Here is a 26,374-nt window from a genome sequence, read left to right on the forward strand (position 1 = left end):
ATGTGGTGGGAAGTAATTGGTGGGTACACTCTATGGGAGTGACCAACGTATTGGGTTTCCGATTGTTGACAATAAAGATGAAAGTATCAGAAAAATTCTTTAGAGTCCTCTTGGACTGCCCATGAGATGCTCTCCTTGAGTGCACATTGGTTAATTTGTCACTTATTGAACCCACTGTTGCTGTCTCATCACTTGGGCAGGGTTCCTGGAAAACCTTGAAAACCTGGAAATTTATCGACTTGTTTTCCAGTCATGGAAAACACCTGGAAAATAAGAAAATTTACAAAATGTCCTGGAAATATTTGTGAGGTCCTGGAAAATTGTAGGCTGGGCTATAAGTCAAGCTATTAAACAGTACAGCTGAGATTGCATATTTTTCTGTATTTTTCTCCGCTTTTCACATTTTTATTAGCTGCTGAGATTACACGGCAGCAAAGTTTTGAATGGTTATGGTACGTGCACATTGCTGCCCCACCCCTACTTTATTTGAGTAAAATAGTGGTAAAATTTCAATTTGCTTTGAAAATTAATGGGATTTTGCAGAAGTATTATATAATTCTACTGGGTTATAAAACATGTATTATTTAAGGCTTTTATCTTAGCTATTTACAAACACAACTAGCGTTCTCTTCAGATGGTAAGATGAAAAACAGGGCCACGTAACATGAAATAATTCAGGAAACATTGGTTATCATTGCTCTGCCATAGAGCTTGATATCAAAACGTTTAGCGGAAGGCCTAGATTTTTCAAGTTTTAATTAATGGCGTATTGACAGTGCTTTGTATGCATGAGTAACTTGGTATTTTTGTTCGTTGAAAACGTGTTTTTGTTAAGAATATTGTGTAAAACAAAAAGACGCTAATCTATAAGCAGAAGCCTATCTGTGACACAAAATTTTGCTAACACGTGGTTAAAACCACGCATTCCCATGATGCTTCATTCATCATGGCGGCGCCCCGTTAGAGACATGCTTGTGTGTAAACATCGATGAAAACTTAGCGACACCCGCTTTTTCAAATATCTGGCAGCAGTATATCATTTCTGATAACATTATAGAATAATCGGAAAACGAACATTTACCGAATTGTAAAATGAAGACCAAATCGTCTTACCATAAATCTGAAAACACCTTCAGGGTAAGTGCTAGCAGGATTTGCTCCTAACTGTTGCTGTAGTTAAAATGAGATGGTGTTTAGAATAATGTGACTTAACGTTATGCCGGTGGTGCTGACCAACACGGTTCTGCGATTTGGCTTGCTAGCTATCGTTTGCTAAACAAAATGTAGTTAGCCTTTCATTTGAATAACTAGGTTTCGATATAGCGAAGGCGAGTGAGTGAGAAAGTTGTTGGCTAACTAGCAAGCAATTTGCTGATGTTTTAAGTGATTCTACTTTATTACTTGCAATGTAACCATCGTGGGGTTTGTTTCCTTACTGTTTTACAGTTTCTTACGTTCTCTGAACGGCTTGCCAATGTGAATATCGATGTTATCCATCGCATCGACAGAACGGGCAGTTACGATGAAGTAAGTTGCAGATGTGAACGAAACTTGACGTATAGTTTGCTTACTGGATTTGACAACATTTAAAATTAATTCTGATACAGGTCTTTATAAGAAAGATGTTGCTGCATTGACGTCTTCATGCTGTCATTGCATTATGTTATTGACAATGTTTTCTCATCCTTAGGAGGTAGAAACATATTTTTTTGAAGGACTGACGAAATGGAGGGATTTGAATTTGACAGACCATTTTAGTAAGTCGAATGCATGCCTCTTACTTTACCAATGTTGAACGTCTAATCTGAACACGTCTCCCAGTCACTTTTGATAGCTGTGAATGCCAAAAGATGTCAGGTCATTTACATAAAATTATTTGTTTTGCAGCCGCCTTTTTGAAAGAAGTGATCCACAAGAGTCAGTCCTTCAACCTGCTCGTGTTCCACCAGCAGTCCATAGTAGAGAGTCTCAAGACCCACCTCAGGGTGCGGGACAGCCTGGCTTACCAGCCCCTGCTGGAGTGAGTATGATTTGTTTAGGTGGGGATGGGGAGGACTTACAACTAATGAACAGTCATTCATCCTAATAGGATCCATTTTCTGAAAAGCTCCAAGGTCTTGTTCACTCTTCTGAAAATATAAGATGGGACTTGTACACATTGAGTGTCTGTGTCCTCACCACTGTGTTTCGGCCACAGCCTGAGATCACTGCACCGAAAATAAGACCCCCGTATGTCCCTTTCTTGCTTACCTTGCTTGTCGTTCTTCCTTTAAGCCTGGTGGTGCAGCTGGCCCGGGATCTCCAGGTCGATTTCTACCCTCACTTCCAGGACTTCTTCCTCATCATCACCTCCATGCTGGAGACCCAGGACACAGAGCTGCTGGAGTGGGCCTTCACCTGCCTCTCGTACTTGTACAAGTACCTGTGGAGGCTTATGGTCAAGGACATGAGTCAGATGTACTGGTGAGGATGCGGAACCCCCTGTTTATTTTCTATTGATGAGCGCATTACATAGTGTAATGTTGTTCGCTAGGTTGACAGTAGTTATTGATCATATATGGGCCATATCTTCATTTTTGGTGATATCACACTTCTGTATTCCTGAAACTAGCACTGATGTCCCCTACTTCTGTATGTTGCTCTGGATATAAACAACTGCTAAGTGATTATAATGTCATGTTATGATAAGTTTGATATGGTATCCTTCTATATGACTTCTTTGCTTGCAAGAAAATTTTAAGTTTAAGGGAAATGGTATTTGTTATGAGGTCTGTCAATTTCAAAGTTTAGGCCTCTTTAAGGTATGTAGACTTGAAACTATTACTATATTACTATAAACTATTACTTCTAATGCCTGACATTGACTTTGCATTTCACAGTTTATACAGCACTCTCCTGGCTCACAAGAAAGACCACATACGTAACTTTGCTGCAGAAAGTTTTGCATTTTTGATGAGGAAGGTAAGGCATCTGTATTTGCTGTTCTGAGGGTGGGTGGGGGTTCTTGGGTCTCAGTGTACGTGTGTGTGTGTGTGTGTGTAAGTTTAACATGCAATTAACCCTCGGAATTCTCTGTTTTCAGTCCTATTGGATAACTTATGCTTTCAGGACCGGCTGAACTAAAAGGTTCCTTCAGCCAATGGTTGTCTGCGTTTCCACCGGGGTCTAAAGTACCGCGAAGATTAGGCAAATCGTCGGTCCATCTGTCATATGATTTCTTCTATAACCCCATACTACCACCGAAGTAGCCTACATTATTTTCTAATAACCGGGACAGCCCGGAGGGGTTTATTCCACTTATATACAACGGGTTACCAACAATGACTATATATGGTTACTTTTGTATTTATTGATTTTCATATATCCTCTCAAACACATTCATTAACAGCAGAAAACATGCACACGTTGTAAACAATTTGCTGTTTTATTACTTTCTCGTCGTCAATTCCATATAGGCTAATCGCAAAATGACAAGAATAGAACGAAAACTCGGACTTGCGTGAAAATGTAAATTAGTAGTGGTACAGCCACCGTTTGCTTTCCTTCGAAGTTACTGCTAGCCGAGCAGCGAGGTGCCCTCCAGATGCGAACCATGCACCATAAATGAGTCCATAGTCTTCCTGGTCTTTTCGTGGAATTGAAAATGGCAGAAAAATTGAGTAAAATTACGGCAGTCTGAAAAAGCTAAAGGGAAGATTACTAGAATTAACCTGTTATTTTACCCGGATAAAAAGTGCGGAAGGTGATTTCCAGTTTGCTTGTACTGTATCACCAATGTTAATTATGCAGAACTACCGCATACCTCACATAACTGTATCAAACGTTTTGAGTCAATTACAACGGGCTAAAATCCGGAAGAAAATATTCAGCAACCGAATTAATCCGTTTGAATGTTTTGGTAGCCTACGTAATATGCTGTCCCAGCATGAATGCTTAGCATTTTATAAAACGAATACTAAAGCAAGAAAAGAACAGAAGAGCACACGTTATAATTCCAAGACGTTGACAGGCTATAACCAAAAGTAGGCTACTGCGCCGCATAACATACAAGTTTGATTTGAAGTTATTATGAAAATAAATTGGTTTGCCGCTGCATATTTTCAAACATAGCGGGTAATGGCGGAAAATAAATACAACACAAATGCTACGAGTACTCGACCAATCAGAAATGTTCAGCGCTGCAAGCTCCACCCAAAAGGTTCCTGTACTATCGGAAAGTACTACCTCCCGAGCAGGAACGTTTTGGGGGGTAAAACAAAGCCCCCAGAACTAAATTTAGACCCTAGTTCCTGCGGTGGAAACGCACCGAGTTCCTCAAAAGGTTCCTAGTTCCGGGGTATAGTTCCTGCGGTGGAAATGCGGCTTAAGTTTAACATGACAATGCTTAACCCTTTTTCATGTTTGGTTTCTTTCCTGTGTGTTTCAGGTGCCTGATCTGGATGAACTCTTCACCTGCATGTTCCAGGACCTGGCTGATCACTCCCAAAAAGCAGAAGGTGTGGGACAGCTTCTATTCCAGATGTGCAAAGGGGTCCGCAACATGTTCCACTCATGCGCCCACAAGGTGAAAGTACAGTTTTTATAGTTATGAGAGAGTGGTGTTTTCCTATGTCTATAGCACAGCACAATCATTGTTGTCCACTAAGGCTAAAAGTAATTCATACCCACAAATTTTCTTACTGCCTCATACTTATTATGCAACTCTTTGACTTACAAGAGGACACTGCTATGCCTGTTGTCAATTCCATCTTGAATAAATACCAGGAAGTTTATTTTCAGCTTTTCCTCTCTATGTTTGCTAGTTGTGGTTTTACTGTATCATCTCAGCACAGAAATGAAACCACTGTTGCTTGTTTGTTACTTACACTCGCTTACTCTCTCTCAATGTCCCTCTCCCCTGTCTCTTTTTCAGGCTCTTCCAGTGGCCATGCGGAAGCTGGGCCCTTCAGGTGAAGGTGGCGTCTCTCTGCCCTGGACAGCTGTTGGAGAAGCTCTGGATCACATGGCAGAAGCAGCAGCCGATCATATCCACAAGGAACACTTGCTGTTGCTGTGGGAGTGTCTAGAGGTGAGGGAGGAGTCTCGTTTAAGTAGGGGAGGGGTCAGTCGGCAGGTCTACAGCTGAAGGAGGGGTCTCAAGAGCAGTATGATGAGATGAGGGAGGGCTCTGTGCTGCTGTTTTACTCTGACGACCTATGAATTCACTGTCCTGTGGGTGGTGCCACTTTACAGAACTGCTTGGTGGAGGTGCTGCAGAAGCTTGAGTCCGGAAGCGAGGGCGGCCAGGTTTCTGAACACATGGAGAGGCTCCTGAACATCTACCACACACTGGCGGAGCACAGAGGCGGAGCCAAGGTCACCCGGCCAGAGTCTGTGTGTGAGGTGAGCGCAACCTGAGTGAGTGTGGAGGGCCCGGTCCCCTCCCTGCGAGTGTTTATGCAAGTGAGGTGGGCATTACATGTTTGTTTTTTAGGTGGGTGTTACATGTCTGTGTGCTTGGTGAAATTGTCAGTCCTTAATATCCAGAAATTGCTGATGGTTAATGTTTAACGTTTGACCCCCCCCTCGCCCCCCCCATCCATCCAGACCTTGATCAAGCTGATCCAGGCCCCCCAGCTTTCATCATCCTGTCAACAGTTACTGCTCCAGGTGACATCATCACTGCTGCTTGGAGAGAACGTGTCTATGCCTGATGTTCTGATTCAGAGGCTGCTTACCAAGGTATGTGCTTGGCACAGGGATTGACTTGTTGTCGACTTTAGGCAACTGCTTTTTTTTTTTTAGATTCTTATATATATATATATATATGGATCCTCAGTTCTTATGGTCTTCTTCCCCTTTCAGATCTTCAGAATTGGAAGAGACCAGGACATCATCCTGCCCTTTGCGAAGGAGATGTTTGGCATGAAGCAGTTTGAACAGGTAAGTGCAGAGAAGGCATCAAACATGGTAGAAAGGGGTCAGCCCATTTAATCATGTTTGATTGCGTGGGTAGTTGATACATCGTGCTTTTGTCTTTTCCTGAAATGAATGCCTTCAATGGGTGAATAAAAAAGCTTTAAAAGCCAAATGTCTCCCCTCCCCAGCTCCTGCTGCCCAGTCTGTTGCAGTATCTGGAGCACATGTTTGGGAGTGAGGACCCTGTGACCCGCCAACTGGCCCTGGAACTCCTCACCAGTCTGATCCTGGCCAAAGCTGAACCGCCCTCCGACGGCTCCCTGGCCTTTGAGAAGTACCCCTTGGTCTTCACCGGCCAACTCCCCATGTGAGTCTCACCAGGTCTAAGGCCTTGTCCTGTGTTTCATGGGTTTCACCTTGTAAGTCTTATTCGGTGTAGGAATAGCACTGTTCATATACAGTTATTACAATGCATTGGATCTGTATGAAACACCAAAGCTTCTGCAGGGATCTTATGAACTGGTTTTGATGCCCTACCCTCGAGTAAGGTACTGAACCTGAATTGCTTCAGTTGATGTCCAGATGTACACATGGATTGTATGTGAAATCTAAGCTGTGTTAATCGCTCTGGATAAGAGCATATGCTAAATGGCTAAAATGTAATATTTCGCCTCCAGGATGTCTGACTCTACAGAGGCTAAACGGCCTGTGTCTGTGCCTCTGTATGTACTGTCGCTTCTCGACCGCCCAAAGGAGGAGGCCTTCGGGGACCTCTCTCACCTCTGGGCAGCCCTAGTGGTTCTGCCGCACATCAGGTGGGTTACACTGGCGTTTACAGCTTGGCTTGTTTCCCCCGTGTCCCCTGTGTTGCCTCGTCACAGGCTTTCACTCTCTCGCTCCTGTTTTTCAGACCTCTGGAGTCAGGCAGCGTTATTCCCATGATAACGGCGCTCATCGGTCGCCTGTTAGACAACGTGGAGGCTGGAGTTTTGGGAAAGGGTCAGTACTATGGTCTCCTTTTCCTCCATTCTGGATCAGTTTATGGTTCCTGTAGTTTATCCTAACTTTACTTAGGCGTGTAAATGTATGTCATTGCTGGTCTGTTTTTGTTCCACAGGGGGCCTCTTTGTGGCCAGACAGGCCCTCAGCACCCTGCTCAGCTTCAAAGAGTCTGCTGAGGTTCTGGCCCTGGTTCCGGTGGAGTGGGTCCGGAGTATTATCCAGTAAGAGCTCAGGCATCTCCTGTCTTCATTCCATGGTCCTAGAAATCTTGTCATCTTTCTTATAATGTGCTGTGGTCAAAATGGGTGCAGAAACATGCTGATGTGTGTTGGGTCATCATTTTTGGTTGAATGGGTGAATTCGCTACAGGCTTACTGTGTTTGTGGTGTTTGAGGTGGGGGCATAGTGATATGTTTGGGATAAAGTAACTGTATCCTGTATCTACTGCAGGAAGTTCCCCACAGACCTGTCTGCTCTGCTGCTGGGTGACCTATACTTCACAAGACTTTCACTGAATGGTTGCTCTGCCCACCTCTCCCATGATGCAATGCTGGAGTTGCACCAGATGCTGCATGCTAACCTCTCCTCCAATGTCTCTAAGGTACCTGAGTGAAATATCTCATGGAATTGGCCAGTTGGGTGTGCTAGAGTGTTTGAAGCTATGGTGTATGATGTGGTGTGTTTAGGCTAAATATGTGGTCAGGTGTGTTGTGATTATATAATTGTGTGTTGTAAGTAAGGTGGGAGGATGTTGTGGTGTAACAACAGTCAGCTTGTTTTCTGTTGACGTGATTTGGGCGTTTGTTTCGACCCAGATTCGACTCCTAACTCTGAGAATACTGACTCACTTTGAGGCGGACATTCCCAAACAAACTGAGGTAAGATTTTTAAACCACTTTTCTGATAACATGAAATCTTTTGTTAGCCCTTCCCGCAACTCTACCTCCTCTGTCAGTTATGGTAAGAATAGCATGTGCCTCCCCCAAACACGCTGAGCCAACTGCTGCCTCTTCACTCTGCTGTTGTGCAAAGCTGTGGCTAAATATGTACAGCCTTGCCGGGCTGCCAACCAGAGTCACCAATTGGCTCCAGATTGTGGAACATGTCTCTCCACTGACAAGTGGTTTAACTGGACCTGCTACCCCTCAGCTGAGTGGTTCCAGACATACTGTGTGTAATCCAATCTGACCGTCTCTGGTGATGTCACACAAGCTCACATCTTTTATCTTTAGCCCGTGAGGTCAAGAGGTCCTTTCTGATTAGGTCTAATGGGTCTGATATGGCCAAAAACTAAAATGCTCCCTTGGTCACAGTATTCAGGTTCACAGAGAGTGTAAATTCCAGTGGCGCTGGGCCTGACTGGTGCTGTTGATTCCAGGGTGAGGAGAGTGTGGAGATGCAGTCGGTGTTCAGGCTGTGTCTGCAGGCGGAGCTCGTTCCAGCCACGCTGCACGACTACAGGGAGAAGCTGCTGCACCTGAGAAAGCTGCGACACGACCTGGTGCAGCCTGCCCTGCCCCGGGGGCCCTTCCAGCAGGTAGGCCGCGCTCACGCATGCTCTTACAGGCATGCACGCGTATAAATGCACATACGTGGACACGCGTGCACGTACCGCACCAGGCTGTCCAGCAGGTACAAGCACACTCACATACATGAACGGAGTCATATGCGAATGCCTGTAATGTGGGTACAGTGCTTGAGTACAATGTTTGCTATCTGTTTCCTTATTAACAGTATATTCTCTCTCAGGTGCCCCTACGTTACCTGATTGGAATGCTGTTCATAAATTTCAGCCCCCTCTGGGACCCAGTTATTGAGCTTGTGGTGTGAGTACCTACTTTAGCATCTTACTTCTCCTCTCTTTCCCTTTGACTTCCCTCCTAATGCCACCTGCTCTTTATCATTCCTCATGCCTGCTCCTCTTTCTCAACACTGAGCATGTGTGAAGTGTGTTTCCTCTTTCCTCAGGACCCACGCAAATGGAATGGAAAATAAAGACTTCTGGAAGGTCTTCCATGAGCACCTTGAAATGGTGGCTGTTCTAGCAGGTTAGCGTGGCACAGCATATGCATACTTCTGCACGTGGTTCATGCGTTCTGCGCACGTCTGCATGCAGGCAGTTCCTCAGTGTTCTTCGATTGTGCCCCTCAGAGAAGGAGCTTCATGAGGATGATGATGATGATGATGATGAAGACGAAGAGAAAGCAACGCAGACTGCCGCTCCTGACATAGACGTGGTCCAGAGCGGGGACTTGGGGGTTCTGTTCCTGGAGCAACTGGACCAGGCCTCCAGCCCCAACGACCGCACAGACTTCACAAACTTCCGCTTCCTGCTGTGGAAGGCCATGGTCAAATTTCCCGACCGGGTGGAACCGCGCAGCCGCGAACTGAGCCCGCTGCTCCTGCGCTTCATCAGGTGAGTCTGGACAGTGCTTTCGCTCCTCCATGACCGGAGGTTCACTCGGTCCTAGGAGTAACTTCTCCACCGTGGTCCTGGCCCGTTCAGTACATGACTGCCATGTTTTTCTCTGCCCTCTTCCCCACCTTTGGTGATTGACAGTAAGGAGTTCTACCCAGCGGACCTGATGGTGGCTCCCACCCAGAGCCTTAGAAAGATGGGTGGCACCTCCACAGAAACCGAGAAGTCTGGGGTGGGAGAGCTGGAACCCAGGGAGGAAGAGGAGGAGAAGGAGCCAGCAGAGGTGACCAAACAGGCTGGGAGAAAGACACCAAGGAGAGCAGCAGCCAAGTAAAGAAGCTTCCTGTTCTTCATGCTATAGCTTCCTGTTTGTAAACCTGAGGATTGTGGGAGAAGTACAGAACCCACAACAGTTTTCTAATGTAATGTTCTACACCCAAATGTATCTGTACTTTACAACGGTTCCTGCATTAATCAGTCAAGCTGACTCAAAAGTGAGGTTCTGACCATGTCATTTCTGTTGACTCTCAGGCAACTTATTGCTCACTTGAAAGTGTTCTCCAAATTCACCAACCCCCGTTCTCTGTATCTGGAACCCAACCTGCATCAGCTATACACACAGGTAAGTGCATTTACATACTTTCTAGAGAACCGATAATTATTTGACTGATTGAAATGGTGAGCAACTGGAACTGTAAATCTCACAAATATTTTGCTCTTCAAAAGTTTGTGGATACAGCAAGTAGTTGATTGTGCATGTACTGATAACATGGACACCTAAATCACTCTGATAAAACCTTTGAAAAATGAGAGCTTACTTCCCAGGTGTCTGATGCACTCTTATGTATAACAGGAGGAAGAGAATTAATTAAAAAAAACATTAATTCCTATTCTAATATATGCCTGCTGCATCCAATTAATTTCTATAGTGAAACTGAAAATTCCTGGGATTTTGCAACCCTACTCATGCTTTTCTCTTTGAATGTCCAGTTGCTGTGCCATCAGGACCAGGAGATCCAGAAGATGGCACTGGAATGTGAGCTGACTTACAAGCACCCCCACGTCCTCCCCTACAAGTATGACTTTTACAGTCCTCTTCCCTCTCTACACCTTCTCTCTCTCTGTACTTTTTTCCCCATCCAGATTTATGCAAAGACACCATGGGAACTTCATCTGCGTCTACATCTGCAATGTAAGGGTAACCTACTGTTTCGTCATAGTGTTTCGTTGATTTGCTTCCGCAGGGAAAATTTACAGCGGCTTCTGGATGATAAGCACTTTAAAGAGGAGATCGTCCACTTCAACATTTCTGAGGAAGGGTCCGCTGTGGAAGCTTCACACAGACCCGATCTCATCCCTGTGCTAATGAGGTGAGACCAGGGCCTCCGAGAGAGAGAAAGAGAGAAACCAGCTTCCCATTTATCATAGTGAATATATTTTATATAGCTGTGTCAGCGAACGCTGTGTAAAAATGTTAACTAAATTAATCACCTGGATAGTAGGAAATTACACAAAGTCATTTATTGTAAAGTACTTTGTGAGAAAGACCAGTATGTATGTGTTTATCTGTAGTCTTGTGTTTTGTCTACGTTGCTGTTATAATTCACTCCCTGTGGTTTTATGACATCTCAGACTGCTCTTGTGAGGTCATTGTCCTCTGGATCATTGTTGTGACGTTGTTTCGGTGTCTCCATGGTTGTGATTTCGCCCCGTGCAGGATCCTATACGGGCGCATGCGCAGCCGAACTGGCAGTAAGTCTCAGGGCAAGGCCAGCACCACCACCCGCTTCTCCATAGTGCTGCGCTTTCTGGCTGGCTGTCTGCCTGAGGAGCTCGGCATGTTCATCGACCTGCTGCTGGAGCCCGTCCATCAGCACAGTCACGGTACCCTTGGACCTGCCCACTACCCATATGTAGTCTGAGTCTATCCCTCTCTCTCTCTCTGTCTATCTGTTTTTCTTTCTCTAGTTCATTCTCTCACTCTCTCTTTCTCTAGCTCTTTCTCTTCCTCTCTCTCTAGCTCTCACTCTCTTTTTCTTCCCAGAGTATGCTCACATTTCCAATGCACAAAGCATATTCTGAAATGGTAAATAACCAATAACAAACTTGAATAAATGTAAATTTTAAGGAAAGAAAGAACTCTTCTCCCACGTGGCATATACCTATGAAGTGTGAATGATCTTCATTTATTGTTTTTGTCTCGCAGGTACGTGTGTGGAGGCGGTCCAGCGGGCGGTGGAGCAGACGGACCTCTCTGCAGTTCTTCCTCTGGGGCGACAGCACAGTCTGTTTAACCTCGTGGACGTGGTCATCCAAAAGCTGGGTCACCTGATCCACCAGTACCTGCCAAAGGTGCTGCAGATCCTGCTGTGTGTCACCGCCTCAGTCTGCACCATCCTGGATCAGAGAGACCAGGTATGCGCCGCGTGTGTGCGTTCGTGCGTGCGTATATGTTACCTGTTTAGGTGTTTATTTATAGGTCTTTGCGCGTTACCTGTACAGAACTGTGTTTACAGAGATATGCATGTTGTCTATGCAGGCGTGTTCTCACAGTAAATGTTCACGCTCTGTGCCATGTGTTAATTTCCTGCTCAGTTGAAAGCAGGCTGCATCAGTCCTCTGAAGAACCTGAGGCGCCTGGGAATCCTGCGGATCAACGACTTCTTCGACGGCTTTGAGTCGTACAGCTTCAGCGCTGATGAGCTGGATGCCGTGTTTCAGGCTGTGGTCTGGCCTCAGGTACTGAGCCCATGCGTGTTGGGAGAAGGCCCTCATTTCCCACTGAATCTACTTCGAATATCCAGAACGTTCCATGTGTTAACTACTATGTCTAGTTTGGATTGCACGTCGCCATCAAGGTTTAATGCTGTTGCTCTGTGTGTGTTTGTGTCTGTGTCTGTGTGTGTGTGTGTGTCCCTCCCCAGGTATGCCGCCTCCCCACAGAGAGCCCCTACGCCCCCACCCCCCTGCTCAAACTGATCCGCGTGTGGAGCAGGAATGCCAGGTGAGCTCGCCTGGTTGGCTGAAGAGGTGGAAGCGCTGAGCTGACTGCAGCGGGTCAAATGACTTCAGAATAAGGCCGTGACAAGCGGGAATTTGTTTCACACCTGAGGTTTTTCCCGTTCGTGTCTCAGGTATTTTCCTCTGCTGGGAAAGCAGAGGCCTGGCCACCTGGAGTATGACGTGCTGCTCAACGTCTTCGCCCTGCTCGCCGCCAAAAATGTTTCCCCGGCAACCGTTGCCATGGTGATGGACATCGCAGAAAGCCTGGTGACCACTCCGGACTTCCTGCCCACGGAGAGGGAGGCCGAGCTGACCGTAAACGGCGTTGTGGTCCCAGAGCCGGGCGACGGGTGTGAAATCCCTGCAGGTACTGAGCACAGCACACTAGGGGGCGTCACTCTGAAGCAGTGTTACTGAGTGCAGCAACTGCAGTCTGCATCAGGGTCTGGTGCTAAATCAGAGCCTGCACACAATTTTTGCTTTTGCTACTGCCACTCAACACTGATGGGTGGTACTTATGAGAATATTGAGAGACAACATCCAACTGTTCTTAACCATACAAAAATATATATAGATATAGCTGATGTAAAGACAAGATGAGTATGTTTTAGTGTTTTCTGATCATTTTCCCTGCAATGAGATTGTCAAGAATGAAAGAGAAACTATTTTAGAAATTGACCTTGTGGTGTGAGTTTGTCAAATATTTCTCAAACTTTGAGTCTTCTGTAAACTCTGTAATCCGTCAGTTCCCCTGTGTCTTTGCAGATGCTCTGACCCTGGGTTCAAAGCTCCTCCTCCCACACATCTCCACGCTGCTGCAGTACCTCGGCGGGGTTGTCCGCAACTCCGACCGTATCAAGAAAAAGAAGTTCAGAGCTCAAGTGAACAAGGAGCTGAACATCCTCTCAAAGTAAGCGCCAACATCTGACTGTCTCACTGCTGTCTGGTGTCAGTCTCTCCACAGACTGGATCCTCACACTGCAGTCTCACATCGGTCTCATTAGTCTCACCAGTGACCTTCACTCTGCACTTTCAGCACACTAAAGGTTCACGCCATTCTTATTTGATTGCACAAATTCACTCCAGTGCTTCAGACTGAACACTTAATAATCCACTTATGTATAATTAAGTTTTATGGTTCTGTTATGTTCCTTCTCCCTGTGTTAAACTTGAACTGAACGTATTTCTATCCCTGTACACTGTGTGAAATAGTGATAATGATTGAGAACATCATCTCTTCCAGGATCAGTAGTTTTATCCGTGCCGATCAGAAACATGAACGTTTTATGTTGCAGGATCAGCAGATTTGTGAGTGATAAGGAGCAGAGCTCCACGCTGATCAGCCTCCTGCTGCCACACCTCCACAGACCCCAAACTGCACAGGTGAGTCGGTCTGTTCCACGTGCCCGCAGTGTGGTGCTGGTGGCATGCAGGGGTGGTCATCTTCTCTGTGCTCCTGCAGGAGACGCTGCTCGACATCCTGGAGACGGTTCAGAACCTGCTTCGCCGCTGCGCGAACCCCACCTCCTTCCTCAGGCCCTTGAGCCGACTCTTCTCCAGCATCCACAGCAAGCTGCCTCGGCAGGCCCTGTGCGTCACCTTTCAGGTGAGTCCTACAGTCCTCGCTCTCCCTGCCCCTCCACCAGCCCTGCCTCCGCCCCCATAGACCCTCCACCAGCCCTGCCCTGCCTCCACCCCCATAGACCCTCCTCCAACCATGCCCCCACCCCCATAGACCGTCCCCCAGCCCTGCCCCAACTCCTGTAGACCCTCCCCCAACCTTGCCCCCACCCCTGTTGACCCTCCCCCAGCCCTGCCCCCACCTCCGTAGACCCCGTAGACCCACCCCTTTTTTCACACACTATGGGCAAATGCACAATTTCACGACGCATTTTCCTTTTTCCACAGACTTTATCAGACCTGGACGGCGGACTGAAGTACATCACGGATGTGGCCGCTCAGGTAGGGATCCTCCATGAGTCTCTCTCTCTCTTTCTACAGCAGTTCTGCTGCTCCGGTGTCCAGCCTTTACAATCCTATAATCCCACGCTCTCCCCCGCTCCCAGCTCAACGCCTTCGACAGCCGCCACCTGGATGAGATCCACTTCGACGTGCGTCTGACGGCCTTCCAGGGCGCAACGCAGCGCATCAGAGAGATGGAGGCCCTGGACATGAACTACCTGCACACCATCATGCACAACTGCTTCCACTCTTTTGAGGTGAGCCTCCCTATTTCCCCCCCGAAACTCCAGTTTCACTCGGGTAGAGTAGAGGGACTGGTCTCAGTCAGTGGGTGGAGGATAACTGGTCTCTTTGAAGTTAGAAGACGTACTGATCTCCCTAAGCTAAGTGGTGAGAGCTGAAGTTTGGTAGATGGTGACTCTCTTCTTGCAGGTTGTGAGGTAGGTGAAGGGAGTCTTGTGGTCACTAAGGTTGGTTTCCTTGTGGTTCCTTCCTGCAGATTGGGGACATGTCCTTGGCTGATAGTGCCAACTCATGCCTGGCAGCTATCGTCACACGGCTGGCGTCAGTGGAGCACACCGAGGAGGAGTACAGAGAAATCGTACAGCGCACCTTGCTGGACGCAGTACGGAGAGGCCTCGGCAGCAAAACGGAGGTACGCCATGTTCCGCATTTATATACACTTTGCATTAATGTCCATGTATCTTTTTGTTTCTATTCTGTCTTTCTGTATTTGCATTGTGTCTTTCCTTACTCCTGTTCACTGTCTCTCTGTCGGCTTCTCTCCTCCTTAGACCGTCCAGCAGGACTACACCACGGTCCTCTCCTGTCTGACTCGGGCCTTCCCCTCTCGTCCGGAGTTCCGAGACCTGGTGCAGCTCACTGACTATAACGACCCTGAGTCTGACTTCTTTGAGCACATGAAGCACATCCAGGTACACGCCAAGCACTTCCGGGTCACCTAGCAGAGCCTTTGGCTTAGAAAGGAGACCTGAGGCAACATTCTGGAACATTCTGTATGGCTTCCACAGATCCACAGAAGAGGGCGTGCCCTGCGGAAGTTGGCCAAGCAGCTGACTGAGGGAACGGTTGTGATGTCCCCAAAGTCGCTGCAGAACTACATTATGCCTTACGCCATGACAGCTCTGTTCAGCGAGAAGATGCTGAAGGTAGGGCTTGGTTTCTTTGAGTGTTTCTGTATGTGCTGTGTCTTGGGCAAGGTGTTGACAGGCCTGTGTGGAATGTATGTTGGCAGAATACATGTCTAACTATTCTCAGATCTCATGCAGACTTTAACAAGGCTTGATGCATCTTAGCTATCACCTTCCCACTAACAGAAATGACATAAAGCTCTTTAGATAAATCAGCTGTCTATCTAGCATTGATATGGCACGTAACTTACAGTGGTGGAAACGCGTCATTCTTATCTACGAAAACAGTTGTGTGGAAATGATTAGAGGATGTAGTATATCATTCATTTTAACATAGATTTTTATGATGTTGCTAGGTATGAAGTCTTCTCCAAAAAAGGCAGTGTGTGATTGTCTAGCAGCGTGTGCGTTCATTTATGTTAATAGTTCAAGTCGTTGAATTTCCATCATTGTTAAATTTATTTAAATGATTGTTGCAGCTAGCCTAGCATCGTGCGTATGAGACATGAACTCTATGTTTTTGTATTTGTAAACTCACTGTGTAATGTTCGTCTCTGTGTTTCCCTGCAGCATGAAAATATGACCTCGGCCTCAGTGGAGGTGATTGGGTCCGTGTGCAGGTGTCTCACCTGGTCCAGGTACCTGTATTACCTCAAGTACTTTGTGCACGTGCTACAGACTGGACAGGCTGACCAGAAACTGGCTGTCAGGTATGTTGGAATAAGAAGCTCTGTGCTTCCTTAGGCATGGGTGTGTGGCTGCATGTGCGTGGATGGTGTGTGTTGATCGGCTTTGTCTTGCAGCCTGCTGGTGACGGTGCTGGAGGCGTTCCACTTTGACCGGGAAACCCTGGGGAGAGAGCTGGAGGCGATGAAGACTCGAGAGACCGAGAGTGAGTGAGCAGCAGAGTAAGAGATGAAGGAGGGCTGTCTGTCTGTCTGCTGTCATGTGACTCACTTCTGCTCCGGCTCCCCCTCCAACAGCTGCCATGGAAGAGGAAGGCGAGGAAGAGGAGGAAGCCGTGGAGATGGTGGAGAGTGACGGTGAAGAGGCTGGAGAAACGGTGGACAAAGAGCCGGTGCCGCACGCCACGGAGAGGCCTGACGAATCCAAATCGGCCTCGCTGGAGGAGGCGGTGCCTTCGGGCGAGGCAGTGGGGAAGGTTCCCAGTGGTCTTCCTCAGAGCAGAGAGGAACTGGAGTCTCTGATCACTTCCATCCATCAAACCGTCACTGGGAGCGTTCTGCCCAAACTTCAGAAGTGCCTCACTACTAAGGTCAGCACTGCGCACTCTGATGATGTCATCTCCTTAGCTCGAAGTGATGTCACGCCAAATAAGCTGTAGTGTCAGTTCACTCAATGCTGCAGTGAGCAGGCAGTTATACCAATTATTGTTATTATTACTTTTTTTTTTTTTTTACTGTGGCTTGCAGGTAAAAAGGGATGAGGAGCACAAGCTGGTGAAGTCCAAGGAAGTGAAGGAGGAAGAGGTGGTGAGGGTTCCCATTGCCTTCGCCATGGTCCGCCTCATGCAGACTCTTCCGCAGGAGGTCCTGGAGGCCAACCTTCCGGGGTGAGCCGGGTTTATGTGCAGTGTGCTTCAGAAAAGGGAGCTCATTCTGTTTATATGCACTAACAGTATCATCTGTGTGTGTGTGTGTGTGTTGGCAGTATCCTGTTGAAAGTGTGTGTTCTCCTGAGGAATCGGTTCCAGGAGATTCGAGATGTGGCACGGAACACCCTGATCAGAATCATAGAGACGCTGGGCTGTCGCTACTTGCAGTACCTGCTGAAGGAGATGAAGAGTGTCCTGGTCAAGGGATACCAGGTGAAATGCAGTGTGCTTTTCTGAGGATGTGTGTATGTGACTTGAAGTGAATTTTGGGATGTGTAGTTCTATAGGGAAATAGCGACTCGAGGATAGAATATGCAGTAGTGTATGAAAAGTAAGAGACTAGTATGGTGGTGTCACATTCATGGCATTCACGCCAAATTGTGTTTTGTACGTTACAATGACTGCAGACAACCGCAAGTTCACTAACTCTGGCTTGGGCTAGTTTTGTGCTGGAATTTGGTTAGTTTTTTGAACGCATTGAACATGAAAAATAAATATAATTTCTATAATTTATCAGCATTAGAATGTTCAGTTAAGAACGTTCTTATCGCATGTTTGTGATCTTACATTTTAAAGGGTTAATGCAAACTGATCAGCAGCCAAGCAGACATGTTCAGAGAATCCACTGTGTCAGTATCTCCTTATATACAGTAAAACACATGCAGATGTCCTTGACATGCTGTAAATTATGTCACAGCCTCGTCACTGGGCCCTGTAACTCACTCCAGTAGACCCGGTGTTGATTTATCTGTGTTGTCCTGACCTTCGGAGGGTCAGCTAATCTAAGGACCTCCCAAACAGGCGTAGCACATTCTTATGTGACATCTAACATTTGTCCGCACTAATCATAGAGAAAATAAAACTGCAGCCTTCAAAGCACAATTAATAAGAGTAATCATTATATGATAATCAAAGTTACCCAGAGAAGAATTTATGAATGGACTGAATTGTGAATTTGCCTGATGTGTCCAGTTCACATAAGCAGACCCGGAAACACAAAGGAATGGAGATTAACAGTTTCAGTTAGTGTTGAGGGGTGGGGGTGTAAAAGTCACTACGTATGGACAGCACATGCCACTGTGCATATGTGTGTGCACACAATCAAGTACAGGATACAGACATGCAGTTCCTCATATCATTCTGCGTCATTAAAGATACAGTTATCGAGAAGTGCATTCCCCCCAATACAGGAGGAGCAGTAATGACATGATCAATGTCCTGCAGGTCCACGTGTTGACCTTCACTGTCTACCAGCTGCTGTCTGCCCTGTGCCCCTCCATGAAAAGCGGAGACCTGGACCCCTGTATGGACCTGCTGCTGGAGGTCAAGAGCTCTTCTGACTTTTCTGCAGGATCAATCACTCTCATTTTTGAACATCCTTTAGTTAATGTCACAACTATATTAAGTAGACAATAAGTTTATGGTTTGTATGATTAAGTATGATTATGAGAGATTGCAGCTTAGAGAACGTGATGTGGTTGAATGAAAAATTGATATTTTGTGTCAGTTGACAGTTGTGCCATTTGTTGTGTCAGTTGACAGTTGTATCATTCAACTGGTCTAAAAAGGCTGAAAACATGACTTTTGAGACTAGTTGAATGACAGCAAATTTTCTATCCGCACCTGTCCCAGATCTTCAACAACGAGTTGTTTGGCTACGTTGCCGAGGAGAAGGAAGTGAAAGGAATCATTTCCAAGGTCATGGAAGCGCGAAGCAGCAAAAGTATGGACTCGTACGAGCTGTTGGCTCAGTTTGCCGGGCGGGAGCATGTCACCCAACTCATCCTGCCACTCAAAGAGGTAGGAGGAGCTATGCATTACATTTTATCCGAGGTGCGGCCCAAAATGCAATGTTTTGTATTTAAGCACTTCTCCCTATACCTTCATTCTCCCTCCTCCCCCCCCTGCTTTAAGTGTATTTCATTGCTCTTTGTGTTTGAAGTCGCCGCTCCTTGTCTCCTGTAGATTCTGGAGACCACAGCCAGTCTGAAGGTTTCTCGGAGGGTCCATGCGGTGCTGCGGCGAATTGTGTCTGGACTTCTGCTCAACAAGAGTATGGACAATCGGTCCATTCTGCTGCTCAGCCACGGGCTGGTCAGCGAGAGCCTTCCGCTTCTCACCCAGAAGAACAAGTATGATGCATGCGTGGACATGCACTGATGCATACATACACACACACACACACACACACACACACACCTGCGCTTGCATGTGCATATACCAAGACACATCTTCGCACACACACATATGGATACCCTGTCATACTATTCAGTAACGTATAAAGTGTCTGGTCAGTGAGATACTAGGCTATTTCGGAGTGCAGAGTGTAACAGCTTTCTTCTTGTAGGGAGAAGGGGTCTGTGAAGCCCCCCCCGGACCCCCGGCTGCCCCCGGCCAGCTGCCTCCTCCTGCCACCGACGCCTAAAAGGGGCGGGAATAAAGCGCCAGTCAGCAGCCGCACCAACATGCACATCCTGGTGGACACTGGGCTCAGGGTAATGCCATGCTACACCACTCACATTGTTTGACTGTCAGGCTCAGGCCTCTTGAGTCACTGCTGTTTCAAGAACACCCACTTAAAACGCACTGCAGCTAAAGCTTATGCGTGTCTCTGATGCATTCGCCTGTGATCCAGCATTTTTGACAGTGTGGGCTGCATGGTACCACAGGAGAGCCAAGCTCCAATCTGAGAAGAGCTTTTTCTCTCAGCGATGATAACCAGTACCTTTCAGTTTCTAGGCCCATCTTTGGGAGATACTAATGCAGTGATAACCCTAAGAACCCTGGCTGACTAAAACCCACCGGGCAGAACGAACTAGCCGCTAATAGTCCTGCCGCTAATTACCTTATTCGGCCTTGGGCCGTATTAGACCATGCACCACTAAGCTATGGGGTAGTCTTCTGATGAACCAAATAACATATTTCAGAATGGAGACTAGTGCATGAGAGTGGTGCATGGGGAGTGCCTGAAACACCCCCCACCACCACCACAACCCTGCTGAACAGGACTAACCTGTCTTCTTCCCTACAGCTGTTGCACATGAGTCTGAAGAGGTCAAAGGTTAATTCGTCAGATGCGTCTGTTCTGGAGATGCTGGACCCGTTTGTCTCACTACTGTTAGACTGTCTCTTCTCTATGCACGTGAAGGTGAGTCTCATCCAGGTCCCTGTTGTCTATGTATGCATGCGTGTGTGAGCGAGTAACTGTCCTCTGTGTATATGTGTGTGTGTGTGTGTGTGTGTGAGTAACGTGCTGCACTCTGTACCAGGTAATCACTGAGGCTCTGCAGTCTCTGTCCTGGATTCTGAAGTTTCCTCTTCCTGCGGTGGAGAGCAGCGCTGAGAAGCTCACAATGCAGCTCTTCCTGCTGCTCAAAGACTATGCCAAGGCCGGAGCTGCTCGCGGAGAAAACTTCAACCTTGTCCTCAACTGCTTCAAGGTACCACACACACCAGGAATTCTGTCATTACTCGCATATCTACCGATACATCAGAATTCCAAGATGTCCCTCTGACAGTATTTACAACTCTTACTTTCTGTGTCTCAGTCAGGTCATCTCTGTATTTGTGCCTACCAGTATGCACCAGACTGAAATCCTCTTTCTTCCCTGTCTGCTAGTCTATCACCATCCTGGTGAAGAGTATGAAAACTCACCAGATCTCTGACAAGCAGTTGCAAGTTCTGCTGGGGTACGCTGAGGAAGACATCTACGACCAGTCCCGCCAAGCCACAGCCTTCGGCCTGCTCAAGGTAGCACCCTAAACTCACTCTCGGCCCCCTCCTCTCTCCATGTTTGCTATGTTGTATTTACATTATCCTCCCGGCTGTATTGAATAACTATCTCCCCTCCTCTCCTACAGGCTATATTGTCGAGGAAACTGGTGGTTCCAGAAATGGAGGATGTGTTGAAGAAAGTGGCCAAGCTGTCAATCACTGGTCAAAATGGGCAGATCAGGGTCCAGTGCAGACAGGTCAGTAAGCAACTCCAGTGCCTTTGTTGGGGTGCGGTGTGTGGGTGCTGTGTTTTATAACACAACTCTGGGTTATTATGAAGCTGTCTGGCTTGCAGTGCCCCAGGATGTGGTCTGTCACAGTGCAGTGCGTTTGTGATGGGAGCCTGTAATATCTCTTTTGAACAGATTTACCTTAAGTACCTCCTGGATTATCCCCTGGGGAAAAAGTTGAGGGCACACCTGGACTTCATAGTTGCACAGCTCAGGTAGGTGAATGAATGAAAGGTGAGCTGATTTGGATACGTACTTCTGGGAAACAGGTGTGCGTCACCTGGCCTTCTGAAACATGGTTTGGGAAGAAGCTGCAGCAATAAGCTGGGTTCATTACACTTGTCTGTAACAGGACGTGCAGCTCTGGCTGTGGATAGTTCTGTGATTACTCAAGCCAATGAAACATCTTCCCTTTCTATCCCTCTTTCTCTCAGTTATGAATATGACACTGGCAGAGAGTCGGCTCTTGAGATGATGGCCTACATTTTCCAGACTTTCCCTCAGGTATCGTGACAGTGTTTATGGTGTGTGTGTGTGCATGTTTGCGTGTGTGTGCGTGTTTGTGTGCTTGCGCGCGTGTGTATGATGAGTCATGTCGCCTTTGTCGTCTCCCAGGATCATCTGCAGCAGTACTGTGGGCTGTTCTTTGTCCCGCTGGCTCTGGTCATGGTGAATGATGACTCGTCGTGCTGTAAGAAAATGGCGGCTCTGGCAATCAAAACGCTGTTGAGCAAACTGAGCTTGGACCACCAGAATACCATGTTCACCCTGGTCAGCACCTGGCTATCCAATGAGAAGGTACTTTCACCTAGTCATCAGCTGGCCCAGGACAGATAACAGTGACCCTCTGACCCATGTGTGTGGATTGGGACAGCTTTGTCCTGAGTGTGTTTAAACAAGGCAGGATGACCTTTGACCCTTGTTAGTAGAGCTGGAACCTGTGGGCTCTGACCCTTTTATGTACAGCATGAAAGTAGGTCCAGGAGCCCATTGAGTGGCACTTAAAATCCTGAACAGAAATGGCACCCTGTGACCAGTGAGACCTCTGTCCTCTTTGCCCTTGCAGGTGTCCCACCGTCGGCTGGGAGCTCAGGTGTGCGGGCTTTTTGTGGAAGTGCAGGGGGAGGGGTTTGCCTGTCGCCTTGACACCCTGCTGCCCCTGATTGAGAAAGAAATGCACCCGTCCAACTACGAAGATGTGAGACCTTCCCTGAGACCAGACACCCTGAGACCTAATTTGAACATTCAAAATTGTGATATACTAGCAAAAGCATTAACACACTACATTGATCCTCTAAAGAACTGACCTTGCGGTAGAGTAATCTGCAGATTGCAGAAATTTATTGGAAAATTAAATCCGTGGTTTCTGACCTTGGTCTTATGAACACCTTAAAGGTATTAACACAATGCAGGTTTGTCTTTGAATCATTTGCTTTGTCTATGAATTTTTCATAATCTACCAGATGTTTAGTTTTAATGGTCGTGTGTCCACGCTTAAACCAATTGATCAGTTAAATTATTTTGTTACCTCTTTTTACGTAATTGTTTGCAATATAGCATAATAAGCACAAAATGAACATGAGACTGTTAATCTTCATGGAATGCTTAGCTATTTCTGACATAATGTGGCTTTAAGCGGGTAAATAATCCTTCTAGACATGATAAGCACCTAATTAAGGAACAGCTTGTTAAAATTCTGGGATTGCAGCTGTTGCTGAAACAAAAACCAGCATGCACTTAAATTATAACAATGATAACAGCAGACTTCAGCCTAGCAGATATGATCTCTTTCTTTCTCTACCTGTCTTTTAGGGTACATAGGGCTAGGGCGTAGGGTAACAGGGTAGGGTGCAGTTTAAGTTGCAGGGTGAGAAGGCTTGGGTACAGCTTAGGCTGCAGGGTTGCAGTGTTTGGGTACAGTTTAGGTTGTAGCGTAAGAGTTTAGGGTGCAGGGTCACAGGGTTAGGGTGCCATGTCACAGGGTTATGGTGCAGGTTAGGTGTGTAGGGTCACAGGGTGAGGGATTTAGATCTGGGGTAAAGGTTGCAATGCTGGGGTACAGCGATATGAGCTGCTTTTCTCCCTCTGACAGATAGAGGAGGAGGAAGAGGAAAAAGCCGTTGACAGACTGCTCTTCAGCTTCCTGACGCTGATCACCAAACTCATCAAGGAGTGTGGCTTCCTCCAGCTCAGTAAACCAGCGGAGACACTTACCCAAATCTGGAGTATGTCTGCATTAAGAGTTGGGCATTTACACAGACCATAAACTCACAGGTTGTCTAATTCACACCTTTCTGAGTGTTGCATCACATAGCAGATAATACATGGTCTACTCTCCACTTTTCAAAAAAATTTGAATTGAATCAATTGCACACTTTATCTACTTCTGCCCCGGAAATGGCACAAAAGTAATCTGCCTCAGATTTAACAGCAATCTCTCATGGTATCGGTTCATGACACTCTCGATTCTCTCCTGTTCCTTAGACCACACAAACGCTCACCTGCGGCACCCTCATTCCTGGGTGTGGCTGACGGCCTCCCAGGTGTTCGGCCAGATGTTCGCCGCCCACAAGCCAGAGGAGCTGGTCGCCCAGTGGAGGGGTCTGCAGGGTGACATCACGGCAAACGTGCCAGTGGCCACCAAGTACCTAGTCACTGACCTGGACAAGAAAGTGAGTTAACATTCCACTCCTAGAAGAGGTTTAGAGAGAAGAGTGGGGTTTAAGACAGGGGTGGGGGATATTTGAAAGGTTGCATTTAATAAGAAAGGAGGAACTTGCTGTTTGAGCTTTTATGTGTTTTCAGAATGTCACTTCCAGCCAAAAATGGTGTGCAGTAGCTGGAATGTTGTTTGGACCTGTATTTGTGAAAAGTAGGCCTACCAACCGGTTTCTCCTGTGCCTCCAGGAGAATGATGATATTAAATGGCCTGGCAGAGTGCCCAGTTCTGTTCCTGTCTCTGGGCATCACTAGCGCTGTACAGGACACTGGGCCGTTGTATTCAGTGGGATAATGTTGCTCTGTTGGATCCAGGCCCAGTGGGTCTCATAACTCCACAGTACACTGGGCTTTTGTCTTCAGAGTTTTTCAGTACAAAGGGCACCCTCTTCCTCCATGCTGTGTCCTGTAATATGAATCGCTATGTTGATGGGTGCTTATCAGAGGTATAACCCTCTCATCCTCCCCTACCTGCTTCCTGTTCCCAGATGAGAGAGCTGGTCTTATCATTCTGCAGTCAGCTTCAATCCAAGTTCCTGGATACATCTCTGGGCGAGCAGGTAGGACAACCTGGGACTTTATTCAGTACCACCACGACTTGTGCCAGACATTTGTGCGAGCTTTGTCTTTGGAAAGCTGGGCATTTGTTTCAGCATTAGCCTTACACAGCCTGGAAATTGTTTCCACATTACTGTGACACACAGGCTTATATTGTTTCATGGTTAACAAAATGCAGGCCAGATGTTGCTTTAATGTTGGCATGCCGCAGACCAGATGTTGCCTCAGCGTTTAGTATGACACAGGTTGGAGGCTCCTCCTACATTTATATATCCTGAGGGGAGCCTGGACCATGAGCAGACCTTTCAAAATAGTCTCTGTCCTGTTACCATGGAAACTAAAGGCCCTAAAGGCAATGAGTGTTCTGGAAATATAATCCTCTTTCTGTTAGGGTTTATTCATGAGAATCATCTCTGCTGTTGGGCAGATGCTGGGTATAAACTGCCTATAATGCCTTTATTTGCATGTAGAACAACAGCCATCTGTGTGGTCATTTGTTAGTTTCCTCCCCAGTCACTAATGGAGCTTTGCCGTTATCAGGTGATAAAGAACCTGCTGTTTGTGGCCAAAGTGATTTACCTGATATCACCGGAGTCAGAATCAACAGAGACCCTAGAGCAGGTTGATGAAGAGGAGGATGAACAGAAGGAGGCTGAGGACGATGAGAAGGAGGAAGAGAATGAACGACCTCCATCCTTACTGTGGGTGATGAAGAAGCTGTCTGTACTGGCGAAGAGGGAGGCAGCAGATACGCCCAAAGTGCCACTGAAGGTGACGCACGCTCGCACATGCACACACACCCACACACAACAGTGAACGCTCATTCTGATATACAAGGCCACTGATGTGCGCTCAAGCTGGCGGAAGACCGCTTTCTGCAGTGACTAATATTTATACATTTTTTGTGCCTTAACCATTTCCCCAGAGGACGTGTGTGTTTAAGTTCCTGGGTGCCATGGCTGTGCATCTGGGGAAAGACCACCTCCAACCATACCTGACCACCATCATTGCCCCACTCTTCAGGGAGCTGGACAGCACCTATGCTGATCAGGGTAAGCATCTCGCTGCCACCCTTTCATCTACAGTGAAAAAAACTTGCCAAATCACACTGCCGTTTCCTTGACCATGTTCTGGTTGGTGGTTAATCTGCAAGTGATTTCTTTGGTCATGTCATGACCATAATGTAACTGTGCTCTGTGGTCGGTCCCTAGACCCCACTCTGAAGAACCTGTCCCAGGAGCTGATGGACTTACTGAAGAAGCAGGTGGGACTAGAGAGCTTCTCACTGGCTTTTGCTGCCGTGCAGAAGGAGGCCACACAGAGGAGAGCCATGCGCAAGAGACACAAGGCCATGCAGGTAAGGACAGGCCTTGGGGCAAAGGAGACAGTCTTACTGCCATACTCATAAAAAGCTGTTGTCTGCTACCTCTACTGGGCTGCTGTTCGGCTGTGCTTTCCACCCAGTTCCAACGGACATTTTCCCACTCTTTTCCTCCTGTCATCTATACAGGCTGTTGCTAATCCTGACATCGCAGCCAAAAAGAAATTGAAGAAGCATAAAAACAAAATTGAAGCCAAGAAGAGAAAGATCGAATTTCTGCGTCCGGGATACAAAGCCAAAAAACAGCGTAGCCATGGCCTGAAGGACCTGGCCATGGTGCAGTGAGATGGCCCTGTCTACAGTTGATGACATCACCTGACTGTACAGTCTACTGCTGATGACTTACGTCATCAGTTTCAGCTTTTGGAGAAGCATTTATAATCTTGAACAGTGCATGTTTGAGAAACTACTGGATGTGCAGTTAAATGTACACATTTTTATTGCAAAGAAATCACTTTTGTATAAATACCTTCAAGAGCTTTGAGGTCAAGCAAATAAAGATTTCAGATTTTGCTTCCAAGGAAACAAAACCTGTGAGATTTTCACTAAACTAACTTACAAAAACTTGATTATGTGCTGAAATTCCAAAAGCAATGAGCTGTGCCACCTAGTGGACACAGTGTATATACTTCCCAGTTAGACCGTACTGGAATTAGAAAACA

General features: G+C 46.8%; 1 protein-coding gene across 1 annotated transcript; it reads left to right on the forward strand.

The window, feature by feature from the left end:
• Window positions 1–767: 767 nt before the first annotated feature.
• On the forward strand, window positions 768–26,262 carry utp20 (UTP20 small subunit processome component). The gene is made up of 62 exons (XM_064343218.1): window positions 768–1,137; window positions 1,447–1,527; window positions 1,691–1,757; window positions 1,888–2,020; window positions 2,275–2,463; window positions 2,880–2,961; window positions 4,427–4,564; window positions 4,913–5,068; window positions 5,233–5,382; window positions 5,587–5,721; window positions 5,845–5,922; window positions 6,087–6,265; window positions 6,576–6,713; window positions 6,809–6,897; window positions 7,016–7,121; window positions 7,351–7,501; window positions 7,716–7,778; window positions 8,279–8,437; window positions 8,650–8,726; window positions 8,869–8,948; window positions 9,052–9,316; window positions 9,461–9,649; window positions 9,851–9,941; window positions 10,310–10,395; window positions 10,564–10,689; window positions 11,037–11,203; window positions 11,526–11,734; window positions 11,915–12,058; window positions 12,244–12,323; window positions 12,454–12,689; window positions 13,088–13,232; window positions 13,618–13,705; window positions 13,785–13,928; window positions 14,231–14,284; window positions 14,389–14,541; window positions 14,784–14,939; window positions 15,079–15,219; window positions 15,316–15,453; window positions 16,006–16,145; window positions 16,239–16,327; window positions 16,419–16,711; window positions 16,869–17,008; window positions 17,107–17,263; window positions 18,275–18,373; window positions 18,683–18,850; window positions 19,016–19,182; window positions 19,398–19,545; window positions 20,082–20,198; window positions 20,320–20,490; window positions 20,670–20,801; window positions 20,912–21,022; window positions 21,191–21,270; window positions 21,490–21,559; window positions 21,671–21,853; window positions 22,122–22,253; window positions 23,148–23,280; window positions 23,540–23,727; window positions 24,262–24,333; window positions 24,872–25,102; window positions 25,257–25,383; window positions 25,543–25,688; window positions 25,842–26,262. The coding sequence occupies exons 1-62, from the start codon at window positions 1,093–1,095 to the stop codon at window positions 25,995–25,997; spliced, it is 8,358 nt and encodes a 2,785-aa protein (XP_064199288.1). The 5' UTR covers window positions 768–1,092; the 3' UTR covers window positions 25,998–26,262.
• Window positions 26,263–26,374: the final 112 nt, after the last annotated feature.

This window comes from Anguilla rostrata, chromosome 7 (assembly GCF_018555375.3).
Source record: "Anguilla rostrata isolate EN2019 chromosome 7, ASM1855537v3, whole genome shotgun sequence".
In the NCBI taxonomy this organism is placed as follows: domain Eukaryota; kingdom Metazoa; phylum Chordata; class Actinopteri; order Anguilliformes; family Anguillidae; genus Anguilla; species Anguilla rostrata.